Source organism: Panthera leo, chromosome E3 (assembly GCF_018350215.1).
Source record: "Panthera leo isolate Ple1 chromosome E3, P.leo_Ple1_pat1.1, whole genome shotgun sequence".
Taxonomy (NCBI): Eukaryota; Metazoa; Chordata; class Mammalia; order Carnivora; family Felidae; genus Panthera; species Panthera leo.
In genome coordinates this window covers 22,207,935-22,224,809 of record NC_056694.1, presented here as the reverse complement: position 1 = coordinate 22,224,809, position 16,875 = coordinate 22,207,935, and the positions used below count along the sequence as shown (strand labels likewise).

The following is a 16,875-nucleotide window of genomic DNA, read 5'->3' as shown; positions in this document are numbered from 1 at the left end:
AAAACCCCAAAAAAAAAGGCTTTGGAATCAGACTTCCTGGGTTAACATCTGTGCTCCATCATTTCCTCGCTGTGCACTCTTGGGCAACTTACTTTGCCTCTCTGACTCCTTTCCTCATTTGGAGATAATAGTGGTAATTATGTCATAGGAGTGCTATAATACTAAAATAATTAATATCAGTGAAGTGCCCAGTGTCTGCTGAATAGTAAGCACTCAGTAAGTGTTAGTGGTTATTATAAATTGAATAATTATTAGAAAAATATATAAGAGAAAAAAAATATTATCCAGAATCCCACTGCCCAGGAATAATCACTATTGATTAAGAGGTTCTTTTCTGTGTGTCTGTATTGTGTGCATGTGATTGTGCATGTGTCTGTGCTCATGTATGTGTGTATGAAGCAAAAATGAAATCTTATTGTACATCGTGTTTAGCAGCTTTTGCATTTTTCACCTAACCATGTGTAATGAACACTTCTCCCTATAAATCACTCATCTTGGGCAACATCATTTTCTGTGGTCCATTCTACAGATCTGCCTCCACTTACAGAATTATTTCCTTATTATAAGATGTGTAATGCTTACCTATGTAAATAACTCTACAGCAAAAATTCTTGCAGCAAAACCTTTATGCACAGCTTTCATTATTTCCTAAGGAATCTCTAATCCTGGAATTGATGGCTTTGAGAACATATGTATTATTAAAGCATTTGCCAAACTGTTCTGCAATTTTTTTTGATTTACATTCTCACCAGTGCTGTGTGATGCTTCTCATCTCACCCACACTTGTCAACACCTGGTATTGTAAATTTCAAAGATATAATGCAAGGATTATACATATTTTGTTACTAATTATACATATTTATATAATACTCATTATCATACATACTTTGTTACTAATTATGTTGAATAGTTTCATTTGTATATTGCCATTTGTTTGTATTTACAAATGGCTGTGTCCTGATTTTTGCCTCTCATTTTCTTATTGAATTATAAGAACTTTTTATATAAGATGGATCATGATATGTGTTTCTTGGTATATATGTTGTGATATTCCTTCCTTTCATGTTGTATGTTAATTTTGGTGAGATGTATTTTTCTTTTTTTTAAGTTTATGTATTTATTTTTAAGACAGAGAGGGAGAGAGAGTGAGTGTGGGGTGGGGTCGGGGTGGGGGGGAGAGGGAGAGAAAGAATCTCAAGCAGGCCCCACACTGTCAGCACAGAGCCCGACATGGGGCTCGATCTCACAAACTATGAGATCATGACTTGAGCCAAAATCAAGAGTTGGATGCTCAACCGACTGAGCCACCCACGTGCCCTGAATTTTTCTTAATGGTATATTAAGCATTCACTTCAGCCCTAATCAATATATAAATATCAGCCTTAATTGCCAGAAAAATTTCTCAGGTTTGTCTTCTAATTTCCTAATTGTTATCTGAATTATCCATCCTAGTGTTCATTGTTTCCAGCGGATTTTTAAATTTAGTAATTATATTTTTCTTTTGAAAGTAGCCTTTTCTAATCTCCCATGGTTCCCTTTTCAGAGATGACTTAGCCTCTTGAATCTCATTGAAAGTACAAGACAGGTATTTTTTAGAATTTTCTCTCTTTTGGCAATAGTTCTGTTTCATGGGAGGTACTTACCTGATTTCTCATTGTTTCTCTTTATTTGAATGAGTTTTTCATATATGCAGTTATTTTTTTATATCTGCCCATCCTTGTAGACTGATGAGCACAGGAATGATGAGTTTCTCAGTTCTAATTTTTCAAATTCAGATGGAGGGAGAAAGGGGTCTTTTGAATTTTTTGGAATTTTTCCTTGTCAGAACAGTGATCCTGTTCCCTGTGGCTATTTTTGAGAGATCCACTGCTGGAGACAGCTACCCAATAGGCAGCCTTCCTGTGCTAGAGGGGGGCATTTTCCCCTGCTGGTTTTGTGCAACTCCAAGTTGGAAGGGATCCCTCCTTTCCTTTTCTTACAGGTACAGCGTCCTTGTTCAGCGGCAATAGTGACAGCACACCGTCTACAGAAAACAGCAGGGCACTTTGACGCATCCCATGCTTCCTGACTATGGACCAGAATTGGTGACTGTCATCCAGTCCCTGTGGTCTGGCCCAGGTTGTTAGTGGGGTTCAGTCAGAGGTCCCATTGACTGGTCACAGCTTGATCTGTAGTTTCCAAAGTGGCTTAGACTGTACACGGTTTGGATGGCTCATGGTTGGGCATTGGTAATACTGAGTTGCACCCTGACCAAACAATTCTTTGGCCAGCGCTCCTTCAAACTTTCAGATTAACCACAAAGAGAGAGTCCCTTAACATTGTTGCCGTACCCTTAACATTCTTTAACTCTTGCTGCTGGCTGAACTCTCATGTTAACAAAGAGGTCCAGGCATTAGGCTCAGAGCCTCTGATAAGCCAGGCCATCTGCTAGGACTTGTGTAACTTTGATTTGCATACATTTACTCTTCTATAGTTCCTTTACTTGTAACCCATTGGCTTCCTTCTTGAAGTGTATTTATCATTTAAAAAAGAGATGATATAATGAAAAACATCAAGTTGACCATAATATCTAGACTAGGAAAATTCACAAAGGCCAATAATGTTTGCCAACCACTGCTTCATGTTCTCTTACTATGACTTTAATTTGTGGGAATTCCTAGACGTCTCTGCTGTGTGGATGGCACCCTTGATTGCCAGCAAAGATACAGTTGTTCTCCTACGTTTGCATTTCTTTTGGTCATTTCAATGGAAACTGGGAAGAAGGTAATTGAATATTAAACGTGGAGGCCTAAAGGCTCAACTAGTCCCCTCTGCTTTGAATCACCTCTCCTCCTATTTTTAGAAGCTGCTGAGGAAGGTTTGTGAGTGGAGGAAAAGTCATCATGAAAATTGTGAACTGGGGTTAGGAAGTCTTTCTTTGGGAGTGAGGTGGTTCCCCCCCCCCCCCCTCTAGTGACTCAAATATCTTTGGAAGGTTCCTTCTCCTTCCTCACTCTCGTGTTACCCTTTGAGTAGACAGAAAGGTCTTTGTGGTCAAAAGCCTACTGAAGCCATCTTGTTTATTAGGATAATGTCAATATCAGTAATGATGATGATGATTTCTTTTATCTCTTGCTAAATGCCAAGCACTATGCTTATCATTTTACATGAGTCACTGGATCTCAGCTTGACAATAATCCTGTGAAAAAGATTTCTTTTTAAGTAATCTCCGTGCTTAACATGGGGCTCAAACTCATGACCCTGAGATCAAGACTCACGTGCTCTTGCAGCTGTGCCAACGAGGCGCCCCTGAAAAAGACTTTTGTTCCAATTTATTTATTTATTTTAAATGTTTATTTATTTCAAGAGAGAGGAGAGAACTCGAGTTGGGGAGAGGCAGAGAGAGGAGGGGTGGAGAGAGAGAGAATCCCAAGCAGGCTCCACGCTGTCAGTGCAGAGCCCGATGCGGGGCTCGAACTCACAATCTGTGAGATCATGACCTGAGCTGAAATAAAGAGCTGGATGCTTAACCGGCTGGGCCACCCAGGTGCCCCTGTTCCAATTATAGATGAGAAAGATCGAGGCTTAGAGGGCCTAGCTTGCTTATCCAGTGACCCAGGGAGGCAAAGGCAGAGGTGAGATTTCGACCCAGGCAGACTTTGACCAGGGGCTTGTGTACTTACCCACTGAGGAATGCTGTTTCTCAAGAGGTTAGTACAGGGCACTTTAGGAAGGCATCTGCAGAGAAAACAGCATCATGGAGACAAGTCTGTAGTCATCCAGATGCTGCTGAGTGAGTGCCAGGATGCTGGGAGAATGTGATAAGAATCCATCAACTATGGGAGATCTTCATAGCATTCTTTCAGAATGGGAAAGCACTTGGTGGAGAAAGTATGTGCGTGTGGAGAGAGAGGCAGAGTCAGCCAGAAGTTTGCATCTTATAAACACAGTACATTCATTTTTTCTGATATCTGTGGAATAGTGACAAAAATACAGCATGCCTGGGTACAAACATGCATGCACACACACACACACACACACACACACACACGCGCTCCCCAAAAGAAAAAACCCTCAACACGTTTTTTAAGGTAGAGCTGTCTACAGTCTTCCTTTTCTTATCCTAATCAACAAAATAATATCCAGTACAGTCATGGAATTTGTCATGTCTCCTTGTCTCCCTTTAGGTTTAAGCTGCTGAGCCAGGAGGAAGGCGAGTACTTCAATGTGCCCGTGCCGCCAGAGGGAAGTGAAGGGAATGAAGAACTACGGCAGAAATTCGAGGTAAGATGTCTTTCTTTCTACACCAGTGGGAACTGGTTGAGTCTGCCTCTGTGCCATTTTGCCCAGTTATGGTGTGGTTTCTACCAAGGCCTTTCATGACTCTGTGCCTTTGCAATATTATTCCGCCTCCCAGAAAACTCCTATGTATCCTGCAAAACCCCAGCCAAACGTACCCTGTTTTGTGAAGCCATTCCCACCTCCCTGTCCTCATTTAGATTTAGACTTCTCCTCGAAAGTGCTCATTCGCTCCTTGAGTCATTGTGATGGTAGCTTGGACTGGGACGGTAGTAATGGTAAACGAAAGAAGTGGACTGAGAAGTGATATATTTTGGAGGCTGAATCAACTAGGCTTGCTGAGGGATAGAATCTGGGTTTGGATCTATTGGCAGGATGGTGCTGTACTGTTAACAAATGGACTTATTTGTGCTAATGACTTCATGAAATGCTCATAGGTGTATCTTCCAAAGATGAAGAGCCCTTGGCCGTAACCTTGGACTAGAGTGCTGCCTCTACATTTACCTTAGCTGAGCCCCCTCCCTTCTGTGGGGCCAATAAACCCCATTTTCAGCTACGTGAGAGGAGCAGATGTGTAGGACACATTCCAGTTTTACAAAGAAAATGTTTCGGGGAAGATGGATTTGAGTTATTTCATTACATATGTATTGAATGATTTTAAAGTAGTTTCAGAAGGGAAAACACATTATTTTGTTTGCACAAACTCAATATACTGAGTCTGATGGGAAATCCTCAATTCTAGATAAACAGTGGTGGCCTGTTAAATCCAAAGAAAAATGAATAAAATAGCTAAAATGAATTAGATCACTATCATTTGTTCATCAAGTAATCACACAGGCAAATAAAAAAAAAAATTGTGACCAGGTAAAGTTCTGTGAAATAGAGGTCCATGTTACTTTGAGAACATCTACAAGGGAGATGTAACTTTGTCTCAGAGGACAGGGAAGGTGTCATTGAGGCATCAACAGTGCAAGTTAACTGAATAGAGAGGCAAAAGAAAATTCCATTCAGAGAGGACAGCATGTGCAAAGGCCCTGTGGTGGTGGGGTTACATGGCAACTGTGTGAAATTTAAAGGCCAGTGTGGGTGGAGGAGAGAGAACAATGGATGAGTTCAAGGTAAGACTAAGGAAGTAGCTGGTCATCACAGTAGAAGGACTGCTGGCCTTGGCAAGGATTTTGGCATTTGTCCCAAGATCTACCTTAATTTCCCCCTCAACTTGACAGAAATAGCATTTAAGTATTGACTCTTGTGCCCTCCACAACACTAGACTATGGTGATGGGTCTGACCCAGGGGGAAGGGAATATCCCTTCCTGGAAACCAGTGGGACAAACACACGGGCGGCCTTGGGCTTATCGGTCACTCTCCAGTGAACTTGATAAGTGAAGGTTATTGCCGTGGAGCCGGCTCAAGCCCATATGAGCTGGTAAAAGGACTTCCCACGCAGCAGGGCCAACAGCTGGACACTTGACTCACCCTTCCAGAGAACACCTTCCATTGCTTTCCCTCAGCTTCTGGATGAAGGTATGCCCATTTGCTGCCGTGTCAAAAATGTACTGTTGTGGGGACCAAAAAAAAAAAAAAAAAAAAGGCCACTATTTTCTCACATAAAATAAAGTCTCAGTTTGCAAAATGATCTCTTCCATCCTAGGGCAGCCGGGGTGACATTTCAGGACGTCAAAGAAAACAGTTCCTACATGAACATGGCATTTGTTGGGGCCAGTTATTGGCATGAAATACAGGGCTGCTGTATCTGCGTGCAACAAAATGCATCCGTTTATTTCTAGCAAGAGCCTGCAAACGCTTGTTTATGCCTGAATTATAATTGCCCCATACCATAGTTGTTGATTAAAAAAAAAAAATGCTTCCAACAGACCGAAAATTATTCTCAGACACATAGAGAAATTTCAGTTGACCTTGAACGTGAGAAATGTAATCCCTACGCAATAAGCAATTAGCACCCAGAATGACTCAGAAATTACTTTCAAGCCTCTTATCTGGAGAAATTCTGAGTGATGGTAAAATCGAGCTGCTGGACTTGGGGTAATAGAATTTCACGGTAGGGTGAGCTCAGTGCAGTTACTGCGTAGGGTGTATTTCAGAACATCCGAGTCGGCTCAGCCTGGGGGCCTTGTGTCTGACCACGGGCTTGCCTGTGGGCCAGAGAAGGGAGAACTCCACTTTGGACGGTTCAGAATGGGTTTTCTGATGGTCTTGGGATTTTCTTACGTAACAAAATGCTTACCGTGTGCCCTTTATTATCTTAAGTGCTGCGGAATATTGACTGAGTTACTCGTCACAACACCCCCGAATGGGAGATACTATGAGCACCCCCATTTTTGTTGTACAAATGAGGAAACTGAGGCCCAGACAGGCTAAGCAACTTTCTCACATCCCATCGCGGGTCATCATCCCGGGTTGAGTTTTCCCCAGAAGCAGACCGTAAAAGATTCACGCACAAGTAGTTTCTTCAGGAAGTGATCCTGGGAAGCATCACTGACGAGCGGGGAGGAGACGCTGGGAAGGCAGGAGGCCGGGAAAGTGTGTGTCGTGAAGCAGGTCAGCGCTGTGGGCCGCTGGGATTTGACTCGTCAGAGGAGCTGAACGTGTGCCTCACGGGGTCCCATGTGGGGGACGCGAAGCTGCAGTATTTATTATCCACCGGCTCAACGTCTGCCGCTGGCTAGCGGCTGCGTTCAGTGGCGTTAACGGCCAGCATTTGCCGCTCGCCCTGCCTGTGGGTTCCGCTTGCTCCTGCAACCAGGAAATGAACCCACAGGCAGAGCTGCAGGTGTGAGCCGTAAGGAGCCTCAGGTGTGGAGAGGACAGTGCCGGGGGCGGGGGGGGGGGGGGGGGCTTGGAGGGACACCTGGGCCTCGTGGGTGCGGTGGGAAGCCTGCTCCGTTCGGGTGGTTCAAGGGCCAGGCTGCCCGGATTTGAATCCAGCTCTGCCACTTTTCTCGCTGGGTGACTGCAGGCAAGTTACTTTGACTGTGAGCCTTTGCATCCCCATCTGTACAATGGGAGAATCACAACACTTCTTAGCTTCCAAGGTTATGTGAGGATTGAATGAGATAATGCGTTTAGAACGACGTCTGGCACGTCATAGCATATAAATGTCAGGCCACTGTTGCCATCGTCAGCTTCCCCCTTGGAATAAATAAAGCTCAGAACGTGTTCCTTCGGAGCTTTGGAAGGGCCGCTTGAGGATTAGGAAGGATCTCCAAGCCTCCTGAGGCCTCGCCTCTGCTGCTGGTCCTGGGGTGCCCCTCTGGAGCTCCTTATAGGGGTGGGGGTAACAGTGGAGTCTGTAGGTTAAGCCAGGGGAGGCACTCATCATCTGAATTGGAGCCCTGGGTGCCGGCCGCCGAGACGCCTCTGCTGCCCTCCAGCACAGTTTGGAAGGAGGCAGGCTTCTTGCTCAGACGCGTGGTTAATTTGCTTTCCCTTTGAGTGCTGGATTCTAGGGCTCTAAATTGCAGACATGAAAAGACAACTCTTAGTGTACTCCTGTATCTGAAGACATATCCAACCCGGAAAGATAGGGGCTAATTTTAATTTGGGCCTCAATTTAAAAAGTTTTGCTCTTTGACAAAGTACCTGCTAGGCCTGGGGCTCCTGGGGATCATGGGACTTTCAGAGGGGACCCAGGATGGGCTTCTTGTCCTCCACAGGCTCACCGTATAGGGGGTCACAAATCCAAATGCTTTCAGGAGCCAGGCAGGAAACAAGGAGGGAAAAAAGCTTGGTGTCATACAATAGGGCATGGTGGGGACTGTGGGAAACTGGAGAGAACATGTCCTATCTAAAAACACTATGCCTTGCTGGATGGGGCCCCATGTGGCCATATTTACTTCCCTGAAAGAAGCTGCAAATATGGGTTTTTATAGAACATCTGATTTTCAACAGTTGTCAACTAATTTAATTATTAAAACAACATCAGCACTGTGCAAACCAGGCGGATGGGGCCATTAGACTTCTGATCCAGAGTTTAGAATCTGGTTTAGTCTGTTCAGGCTGCTATAACAACAACAAAAAACCCATGGGCTTAAACAATAGAGACTTTTTTTCTCACAGTTCTGGAAGCTGGGAGGTCCAGGATCAAAGCTGCAGCCTGGTCATATTCTGGTGAGGGATCCCGTTCCTGGTTCCTAGATGGCTCTCTTCTCACTGTGTCCTCACCCCCTGGAAGGACCCATGGAGCTCCTGGTGGGGGAAGGACTCTTCTAGGAGGGAGGTCACTGCTGCCCCCCATGAGGGCTTCACCCTCATGACTTAATTCCTTCCCCAAAACCCCACCTCCTAATGCCATCACCTTTGTGGGTTAGGATTTTAACGTGTGAATTTTGGAGGGGAGGACCCAAACCTTATAGCCTACGTGGGGGTTGGGGGAGACACAAACACTGTAGTTTGTATGGGGAACATACACTTTATAGGTCTATAGCCTGTACCTATGGGAAAAGTCACAGAAGCAAGTTGAGATGGGGGTGGAAAGAGGGTTTGGGTCCCATAATTCAGAGCAGGGAGGTTGCTCACAAGACTGAGGGATGAAGCTGCTCCTTGAGGGACAGAAAAAAATTTTTGCACCAAGCAAAGGCAAACGGAGAAACTGGGTGAGTCCCTCACTCGTGCTTCACTGGCCGGCCATACTGAGACCTGCGGTGTCCCCCTAAGGGCCGGAATGGGGGCTGGGGACCAGGGACGGTCAGGATTTGGATCCTCACAGGTTGGAGAATGCAGTGTGTGGATTGAGTGGGTCCTGACTCGGGATTCCAAGAAGGTGGGAGATGTGGTCCTAAAGCAGGGAAGACAGTAGGGTCAGGGAGGAAGGAGGGAACGTGTTCAGGACAGCCTGGGCAAAAATCCCTGGGGCCGAAGGGTGAGGATTTGGGATGATGGAAAGATAATGGCCTGGAAAAGGCAGTGCTACTTCTCCCCTGGCGCTTTGCTTCTCTACCTGATGAGCTCATTTTTTAACCACTCGCTCTACGCCTGTGACCCCCAAACCTCTGTCTCCAGCTCAGATGCCAGTTGCCCCGCATGTGCTTCCCGGGTGCACATGCTTGGCTGCCCCACGGACGCTGGAATCAGCACGTATCTTACTAGGAAATAACTTGACTGTGCGTGTTCACAGCAGCTCTGTTAACAGCCCCCTGAATGGAAACGACACAAATGCCCGTAAAGAAGAGAATGGATAAACGTAAACAATGAACGCTATTCAGCAAATACAAAGGGACAAACCACTGATTCAGGCAACAGCATGGGTGAATTTCGAGAACGCAATGATGAGCGAAAGCAGCCAGATGCAAGGACTGCTTATTCCATAAAGGGAAGCCTGTTAGACTTTCACAGATCTTCACCAAATGTGTGGATTTCCCTCACCAAGAAACTCTCCAGTCCTCCGTGGACACCAGCTGGGTGTCCTAGAATTTAATTCACGGATGACACCTGGAGATGGTGTAGACCCCACAGGTTGAGGGCTTGGTCCCACAAGGCTGTCCCCACTTTAGACTCCAGTCGCAAATTGTGGGCTCTCAGCTCACCCACACTTCTGTCTGAGTTGCTACCAATCAGGGGTCCCCACCACCCCCTCCTCAGATTTGATAATGCTATAATGGCTCACAGAACTCAGGGAAACACTTACTTACTTCTACTGGTTTATTATATATTAAGGGATATGATAAAGGATACAGATGAACAGCCAGATGAAGGGATACACAGGGTAAGGTCTGAAAGGAGCCCAGGAGGGGCGCTTGGGTGGCTCAGTCGGTTGGGCGTCCGACTTCAGCTCAGGTCACGATCTCGCGGTCCGTGAGTTTGAGCCCCGCGTCGGGCTCTGGGCTGATGGCTCAGAGCCTGGAGCCTGCTTCGGATTCTGTGTCTCCCTCTCTCTCTGCCCCTCCCCCGTTCATGCTCTGTCTCTCTCTGTCTCAAAAATAAATAAATGTTAAAAAAAAAAAATTTGAAAGGAGCCCAGGAGATTCTATCCCCCAGGGGGTTGAGATTCACCACACTGGAAGCTCTCTAAACTCCATAGTTTAGGGATTTTTATGGAGGCTTCATCATGGAGGCATGACTGATTATTAACTAACTCAGTCTCCAACCCTGGGATGGGACTGAAAATTCCAAGCTTCTGAAAAATCATGGCTTGGTCCTTCTGGTGACCATGCCCCATCCAGGAGCCCACCAAGAGAATTAGAATACAAGATGCTCCTATCGGGAAATTAACAAGAACTTTAGGAGCTCTGTGTCAGGAACCAGGGGCAGAGACCAAATATATCTTCCTTATTATGTCCCACTCTATGGTTATGGCACACTGTATGATTCCATTTAGATGAAGTTCAAGAGCAAACAAAACTGATCTATGAGAATAGAAATCAGAACAGAGGTTGTGTTCGTGGGAGTGGGGATTGGCCAGGAAGGGGCACAGAGAACTTTCTGGGGGTGATAGAAATGTTCCCTCTCTTGATTGGGGTCTGGCTTCATGGGTGTATCCATTTGTCCAAATTCCTAGAACTGTACGCTTGAGATTTATGCGTTTCAGTCTATCCACTGTAATATTTAAAACATTAATTTACAGGGGCACCTGGGTGGCTCAGTCGGTTAAGCATCCAACTTCAGCTCAGGTCGTGATCTCGCGGTTTGTGTGTTCAAGCCCTGCATCAGGCTGTGTGCTGACAGCTTGGAGCCTGGAGCCTGCTTCAGATTCTGTGTCTCCTCCTCTCCTCGCTCTCTCTCTCTGTCTCTCTCTCTCTGTCTCTCTCTCTCAAAAATAAACATTAAAAAAAACTATTATTATATACTAACTTGGATGTAAATTAAAAAACATCAATTGCAAAAAGAGGAAAAATGGTGGATGCTTTGTCAGCAGGACAGGTGGGGCAACGACAATGAACAGGTGTGTCCTGAGGAAGAAGTAAACTTCAGTTTAAGCCCCTGTGGGAAAGGGGGGAGTCTCCGTGTGTCTGAAGTCAGGCTCTTCCCACCCTCTCACCCACATCTCCACACTTGCCCCTTCTCCACTTCTCCTCTGAGTGGAGAAGCATCCTGTCCTCATAGATGCTCAACACAGGAGCCAAGGGCTTCATCCCTGAGCCTCTCTCCCAGTCTGCACCCAGCTCCGATAAGTCTACCTCCAAACCGACCCACTTTGTTCCCTCTGTGCCGGAGACACCCGGCATCTGGCACCTTGATGTCTCTAGTCACTTCCAGTGGTTCCCAAACTCACCTCCTTCAAATGGGTCTCTTCTGTGGACTCAGGGTGATCTTCTAAATGGAATATGATCATACCAGGGCCTCCTTAAAGCCTTTTATGCTCATAATTAGCATTGACTTCTTCTTTTAAAAATGTTTATTTACTTTTGAGAGAGTGAGAGAGGTATGGGGGGAGGGGCAGAGAGAGAGGGGGCCAGAGGGGCTCAAACTCACGAATCAGAAGATCATGACCTGAGCAAAGTCAGATGCTTAACCAACTGAGCCACTCAGGTGCCCCAGTATTGACTTCTTGACAGGGGTAAGTCCTGTCCATCCCGTGCCACATCCACCTTGCACTCTGTGTTCCGGCCAGACTAAATGGCGTTTGGTTCTTTGAATATGTCTTGCTCTCTGCCCATAAATGCTGTTCCTGTTGCTGGCACCAAGTTGTTTATCCGGCTAGCTCCAGAATATCCTTTGGACACAGGGTGGGGGACCCCGTTCCCGCTGCAGTGTAAATTCTTTGAGCATCCATGTTTGGTTTTCTCCCTGATTGATCCTCAGCATCTAGAGTATCACCTGGCAGCTAGCAGGCACTCGGTGGGTAGTTTTTGAATGAATGAGTCTTTCCCGAAATTCAAAACCCTGAAAAAATTTTTGTTGCCTCTTTTGTCTCTAACAGACAGCTGAATAATGGGACAATAATAATATCTGTTGGGGTGCCCAGGTGGCTTGGTTGGTTAAGCGTCTGACTTTCTGACTTTGGCTTAGGTCATGATCTCCTGGTTTGTGAGTTCGAGCCCTGCATCAAGCTCTGCACTGACAGTGCAGAGCCTGCTTGGGATTTTCTGTCTCTCCCTCTCTCACTGTCCCTCCTCCACTCATGCTTTCTCTCTCAAAATAAACCTAAAAAAAAAAAAAAATAGCTGCCATTTGTTGAGCACCTACTATGTGCTAGGAATGGTGCAAAGAACTCCAAGTACATTCTCTCATGATCTCCATGTGCTCGAAAAGAGGACTAAGGTTTAGAAACAATTAAGTGCCAAATACAACTAAGTGCCTACTCTGTACCAGGGAAAGGAGAACACGACAGACAAAATCCTTGACCTCATGGAGCACATGTTCTAGTGTGAGGACAAAGAGGAGACATTAAGAAACAAGTAAATATTGGGTTTGTAGGATGGTGATAAGGGATATGATGAGAAACAAGTAAGGAAAGGTAATGCAATGGCTGAGAGCTTCTGCATGTCGTTGTTGGGCAAGACTGTCTTATCCGAAGTGAGGAAGCTCAGGGAAGAGGACTCTAGGCACAGGGGACAGCAAGTGCAAAGGCCCAGGGGCAAGGGCGTGTTTGGTGCTATCAGAGAACAGCCATGACGCCAGGGTGATGCAAGGAGAAGAGGCCAAAATCGGAGAAGGTACAGAGGGGCCAGGTCGTCTGTGGCCTCTGGCCTTTTCTCTGAGAGAGATGCTAAAGTACGGGACAGCTGAGCAGAGGAGCATCATGAGCTGACTGACCTCCTCAGGATCGCACCGCTCATCCACTCCAGGGCCAGGATTCTAGCCCTGGAGGTGAACCCAGTAACAAAGTCCTGGCGATTGTATCTCTCACTGCTGACCTTCTCTTCTCTCCCCATTGCAAAGCATTTGCTGCTATTCTGAGTCACCATTCTGCTGCTCACAGCAGTGAGACCCTCCCCCACTGCACTGAGGGCCAACACGGGCCTCCCCCATCCATCTCTTTGTGTAGCAGGAAACTGTATTAGTTGTCAGGGAAGTTACAGAGATAGATTCTGTGCCTTCACAGAGTTTCCAGTGCATTGGGGAAAACAGTGAGCAGTTACCATCCAGTATAAGTGGGGGGTAAAGTGGATGAAGGAAGCAAATAGGGACATTTAATCCAGATATAGACAGTTAAGGAAGGCTTCCCTGGGGAAGTGAAAATGTGAAGCAGGGGTAACTCGGTTGGCAAAGAGGAGACAATAGCCATCCCGTAGTAGCAAAGAGCAGGTGCAAAGGCGCTGAGGTGGGAGATGAAAAAATGAAGGTGGGTTGCAGGGCAGGATCCAAGAAGTGATGAGGTTGGAGAACCCGATCATACCGGGCCATGTAGGCCAGTGAAAGCACCGAGGTCTTTATCCCCAACCTAGTGGGTCACAGCTTTTAAGCAGGTGGCGACTTGGTTGGGTATGAAGAGGTGGAGGCTCACTCCGGTTGCATGAAAAGCCCAGTGAGAGGGGAACCAAGGTGGGTTGTCCCGGTGCGACATAGTAACAGGTGGTTGTGGAAGGAAGATGAATTCTGGAGACAGCTAGGAGGAAGAAAGAACAGTTCCCGGTGGTGGCTGAGACGCGATGGATAAAAGAGAAACACAGGTGTTAAGGGTGGCTTCCAGGTTTCGGGCTTGCAGAGTGGATGTTGGCCATGCTTTTCATTGAGAGGCAGGCCGGGGGAGGGGGCGAGCTGCAGAAACCACAGCTCACAGCGTGTACCTGTGTCCTCCAACAAGGGCATCCTGAAACCCTAATGATGTGTTCTGTGTGCTTCCTCTGCCAGAGGGCCAAGATCGGTCAGGGGACCAAGGCTCCAGAAGAAAAGACGACCAACACCATATCCAAACTTGACAACAATGGGAACAGAGACCGAATGAAACTGACCGATTTTAACTTCCTGATGGTGCTCGGGAAAGGAAGCTTTGGCAAGGTACAGTATGGCCTGGGGGCTGCACCCACTCCAGAAGGGCAGGTGACAAGGCAGGCACATTTGCTGTTCATATGGGGCTTACATTCCAGCGAGGGAGAGAGTAAAAAGTAGATCCCCACTACAGTTCATAATGAAAACTGTGAAGAAAATGAATAGCCTGCTGTGCGCCAGAAACACACATCCAGAGGGAACCCATTTAGACCACCTGAGGAGGTGAGCCCTGAAAGATAAGGATGAATTAGCTATTCATTCCAAGAGCGAAGAATGAATGTTGCCAGCTGAGAGGATAGCAAGTGCAAAGGTCCTGAGGTGCAGAAGGGCTTGGCACACTCTAGGTACCATCAGAAGGTGTCGGGACCAAAATGTCATGAGCAGGGCGAGGTAGGAGGATGTGCAGTTGCAGAGATGGGCAGGGGCCTGATCCTGCAAAGCCTTGTGAGCTGTGATGAAGAGTTTGGATTTTATTGGTAGAGCACTAGGGAACCATTGGAAGTTTTTAAACAGAGAAGTGATACGATCCGATGTGCCTTTTGGAAAAGATCACTTTTGCAGCCAAGAATAGGAACCCCTCCTCTCAAACAACAGCAGAGTTGAAGGATGACCCTGGGACTCATAGAGTGGTTCTAGATACTTCCATAGATACTGGGAGACGCTGTTTTACTGAAGCTGAGATTGTGTTATAAGTATTCCTGAGTTGTTTAGTGTTGTTTTGGGTCTTCTAATCCCTCTGTGTGCCACAGATATGTCTTGTGTAAATCTCATACATACCATGAACTTAAGTGTGCAAAAAATATAAATTTCTTCTCCACCTCTGCAGCCTAAGCCCCAAATCTGGGAGTTTTCCTTGAGTTGTTCTTACCTGCCTCCCTCCCCTCCCCCGGCCGTGTGAAATCCATTCACGAATGCCGACACATCCTTCCCCAAAGCATGTTGTGCACTTACTGACTTCTCTCCCCCTTCACAGATGCAGCACTAGTCTAAACCTCATACACCCTCTGGACTTCCCTGCAGCCACTCCTGTTACCTGTAACTAGTAACTTGCCATTTAGCACCTGTGCTCATTCTGGAACAGTTACATTATTAGGTCAAGACACTCCCCTGATTAAAACTCTCCAATGATGGGCCGCCTGGGTGGCTCAGTCAGTTAAGCATCCAACTCTTTACTTTGGCTCTGGTCAGGTCATTGTCTCATGGTTCGTGGGTTCGAGCCCTGCATTGGGCTCTGAGCTGACAGCACAGAGCCTGCTTGGGATTCTTTCCTTTCTCTGCACCTTTCTCTCTTTCTTTCTCAAAATAAATAAATAAACTTAAAATAATAATAATAATAATAATAATAATAATAAACCTCTTCAATGATTTCCCATCACACTGAAATAAATTTCATACTGTGTCCTTGGCCTACATTGCTCTTTAGAATCTGATCCCAGTTCTCTGCCTGACTTCTTTTTCTTGCCCCTGTGACCCCCCGGTGCCCTGACCGCCGTGGTCCTTGGGTTTTTGAAACACAGAAAGCCCCTTCCTCTCTTAGGGCTTTTGTTTGTTTGTTTGTTTTTCTCACAGTTGTTAAACTTTTTTAAAAATGTATTTATTTTTGAGAAAGAGAGTGAGTGGATCCCAAGTGGGCTCTCTGCTGACGTTGTGGAGCCAGATGTGGGGTTCGAACCCACGAAGCGTGAGATCATGGCCTGAGCTGAAGTCAGACTGAGCCACCCAGGCGCCCCTGTCTCTTAGAGCTTTTGTGATGCTATTCCCTTTATTCTTGGCATGGCTGGCTCCTTCTTATAACTCCCATCTCAGCCACGTCACCTCTTCTGAGAAGCCTTCCCTAATAGCCACCTCCTCAGCCACTCATCATTCCCCATCATATTCCACTCTCTCCTAGCAGCCATAACCGGATGGTACACTTCTTGTTTGTTGGTTGGTTTGTCTCTCCACTCTTGCTAAGAGCTGAATGCCACAAGAGGAGGACCTTCTCTGCCCTGTTCACCACTCTTCATCCACTGTTCACCCTGTTCACCACTGTTCATCCAGTGCCTATGGATTGAATGCATGCATTTTCTCTGTCCGTGGGTCACAGGGTGATCTGCTGAGATGAAATAAGGGATCTGAGGTGAAGGCTGAGAGTTTGCAGAGCTTGGGCAGGAAATGGGAGTGACAGCAGGAAAACACAATAAGACTGCTGAGCAGCTCTCTAAAGTTGGTGATGGAAGTGGTCCATGCCTCTGTGTGATTTTTGCTGGTACCTCTGAGCAGCCTGGGTGTGGACGTGAGGAAGCTGGTGGCAAATTTGAGCTAAGGGGGGAATTAACAAGACCAGTGAGCCAGAAGGTTACAGTAATAAGGGAGTCAAGGATGCTGGGAAGAGAAATGCCCACTGCAGATCCAACATAGCCTGCTTTTCGTAGGTGCTCAGTAAAAGCGTATGGAATAAATGAATACAAATGGAATGTAGATCAGGTTGGAAAAGAAGTCAGAACAGGAAGAGGGTCACAACCCGGGTGGGAAAGAAGGAGTCTGGAAGCCTAGGGATGAAAGACAAACCGGTGAGGTCAAGAGATTTAAACTGCTAAGAACAGGGGCATTCAGATGATGACCACGAAAGAAGGGGCCTAAATGAAGAAGGGGTTCCGGTAATATGAGCCTGTCAGGGAGTTTTTAAAAGTGAAATTGTATTTTTAATAAGCAGTGTACTCATGTGG

At 46.3% G+C, this 16,875-nt stretch overlaps 1 protein-coding gene across 9 annotated transcripts in view; it reads left to right on the top strand.

Annotated features, from left to right (window-relative positions):
• Positions 1–16,875, top strand: part of PRKCB (protein kinase C beta) — a 331,318-nt gene that overhangs the window by 232,059 nt on the left and 82,384 nt on the right. For all 9 annotated transcript variants that reach the window (XM_042922008.1, XM_042922012.1, XM_042922009.1 and 6 more), the window contains 2 exons: positions 4,167–4,263; positions 14,030–14,176. In XM_042922008.1, the coding sequence (XP_042777942.1) occupies positions 4,167–4,263; positions 14,030–14,176 (244 nt within the window). The remainder of the gene's footprint in view (positions 1–4,166; positions 4,264–14,029; positions 14,177–16,875) is intronic.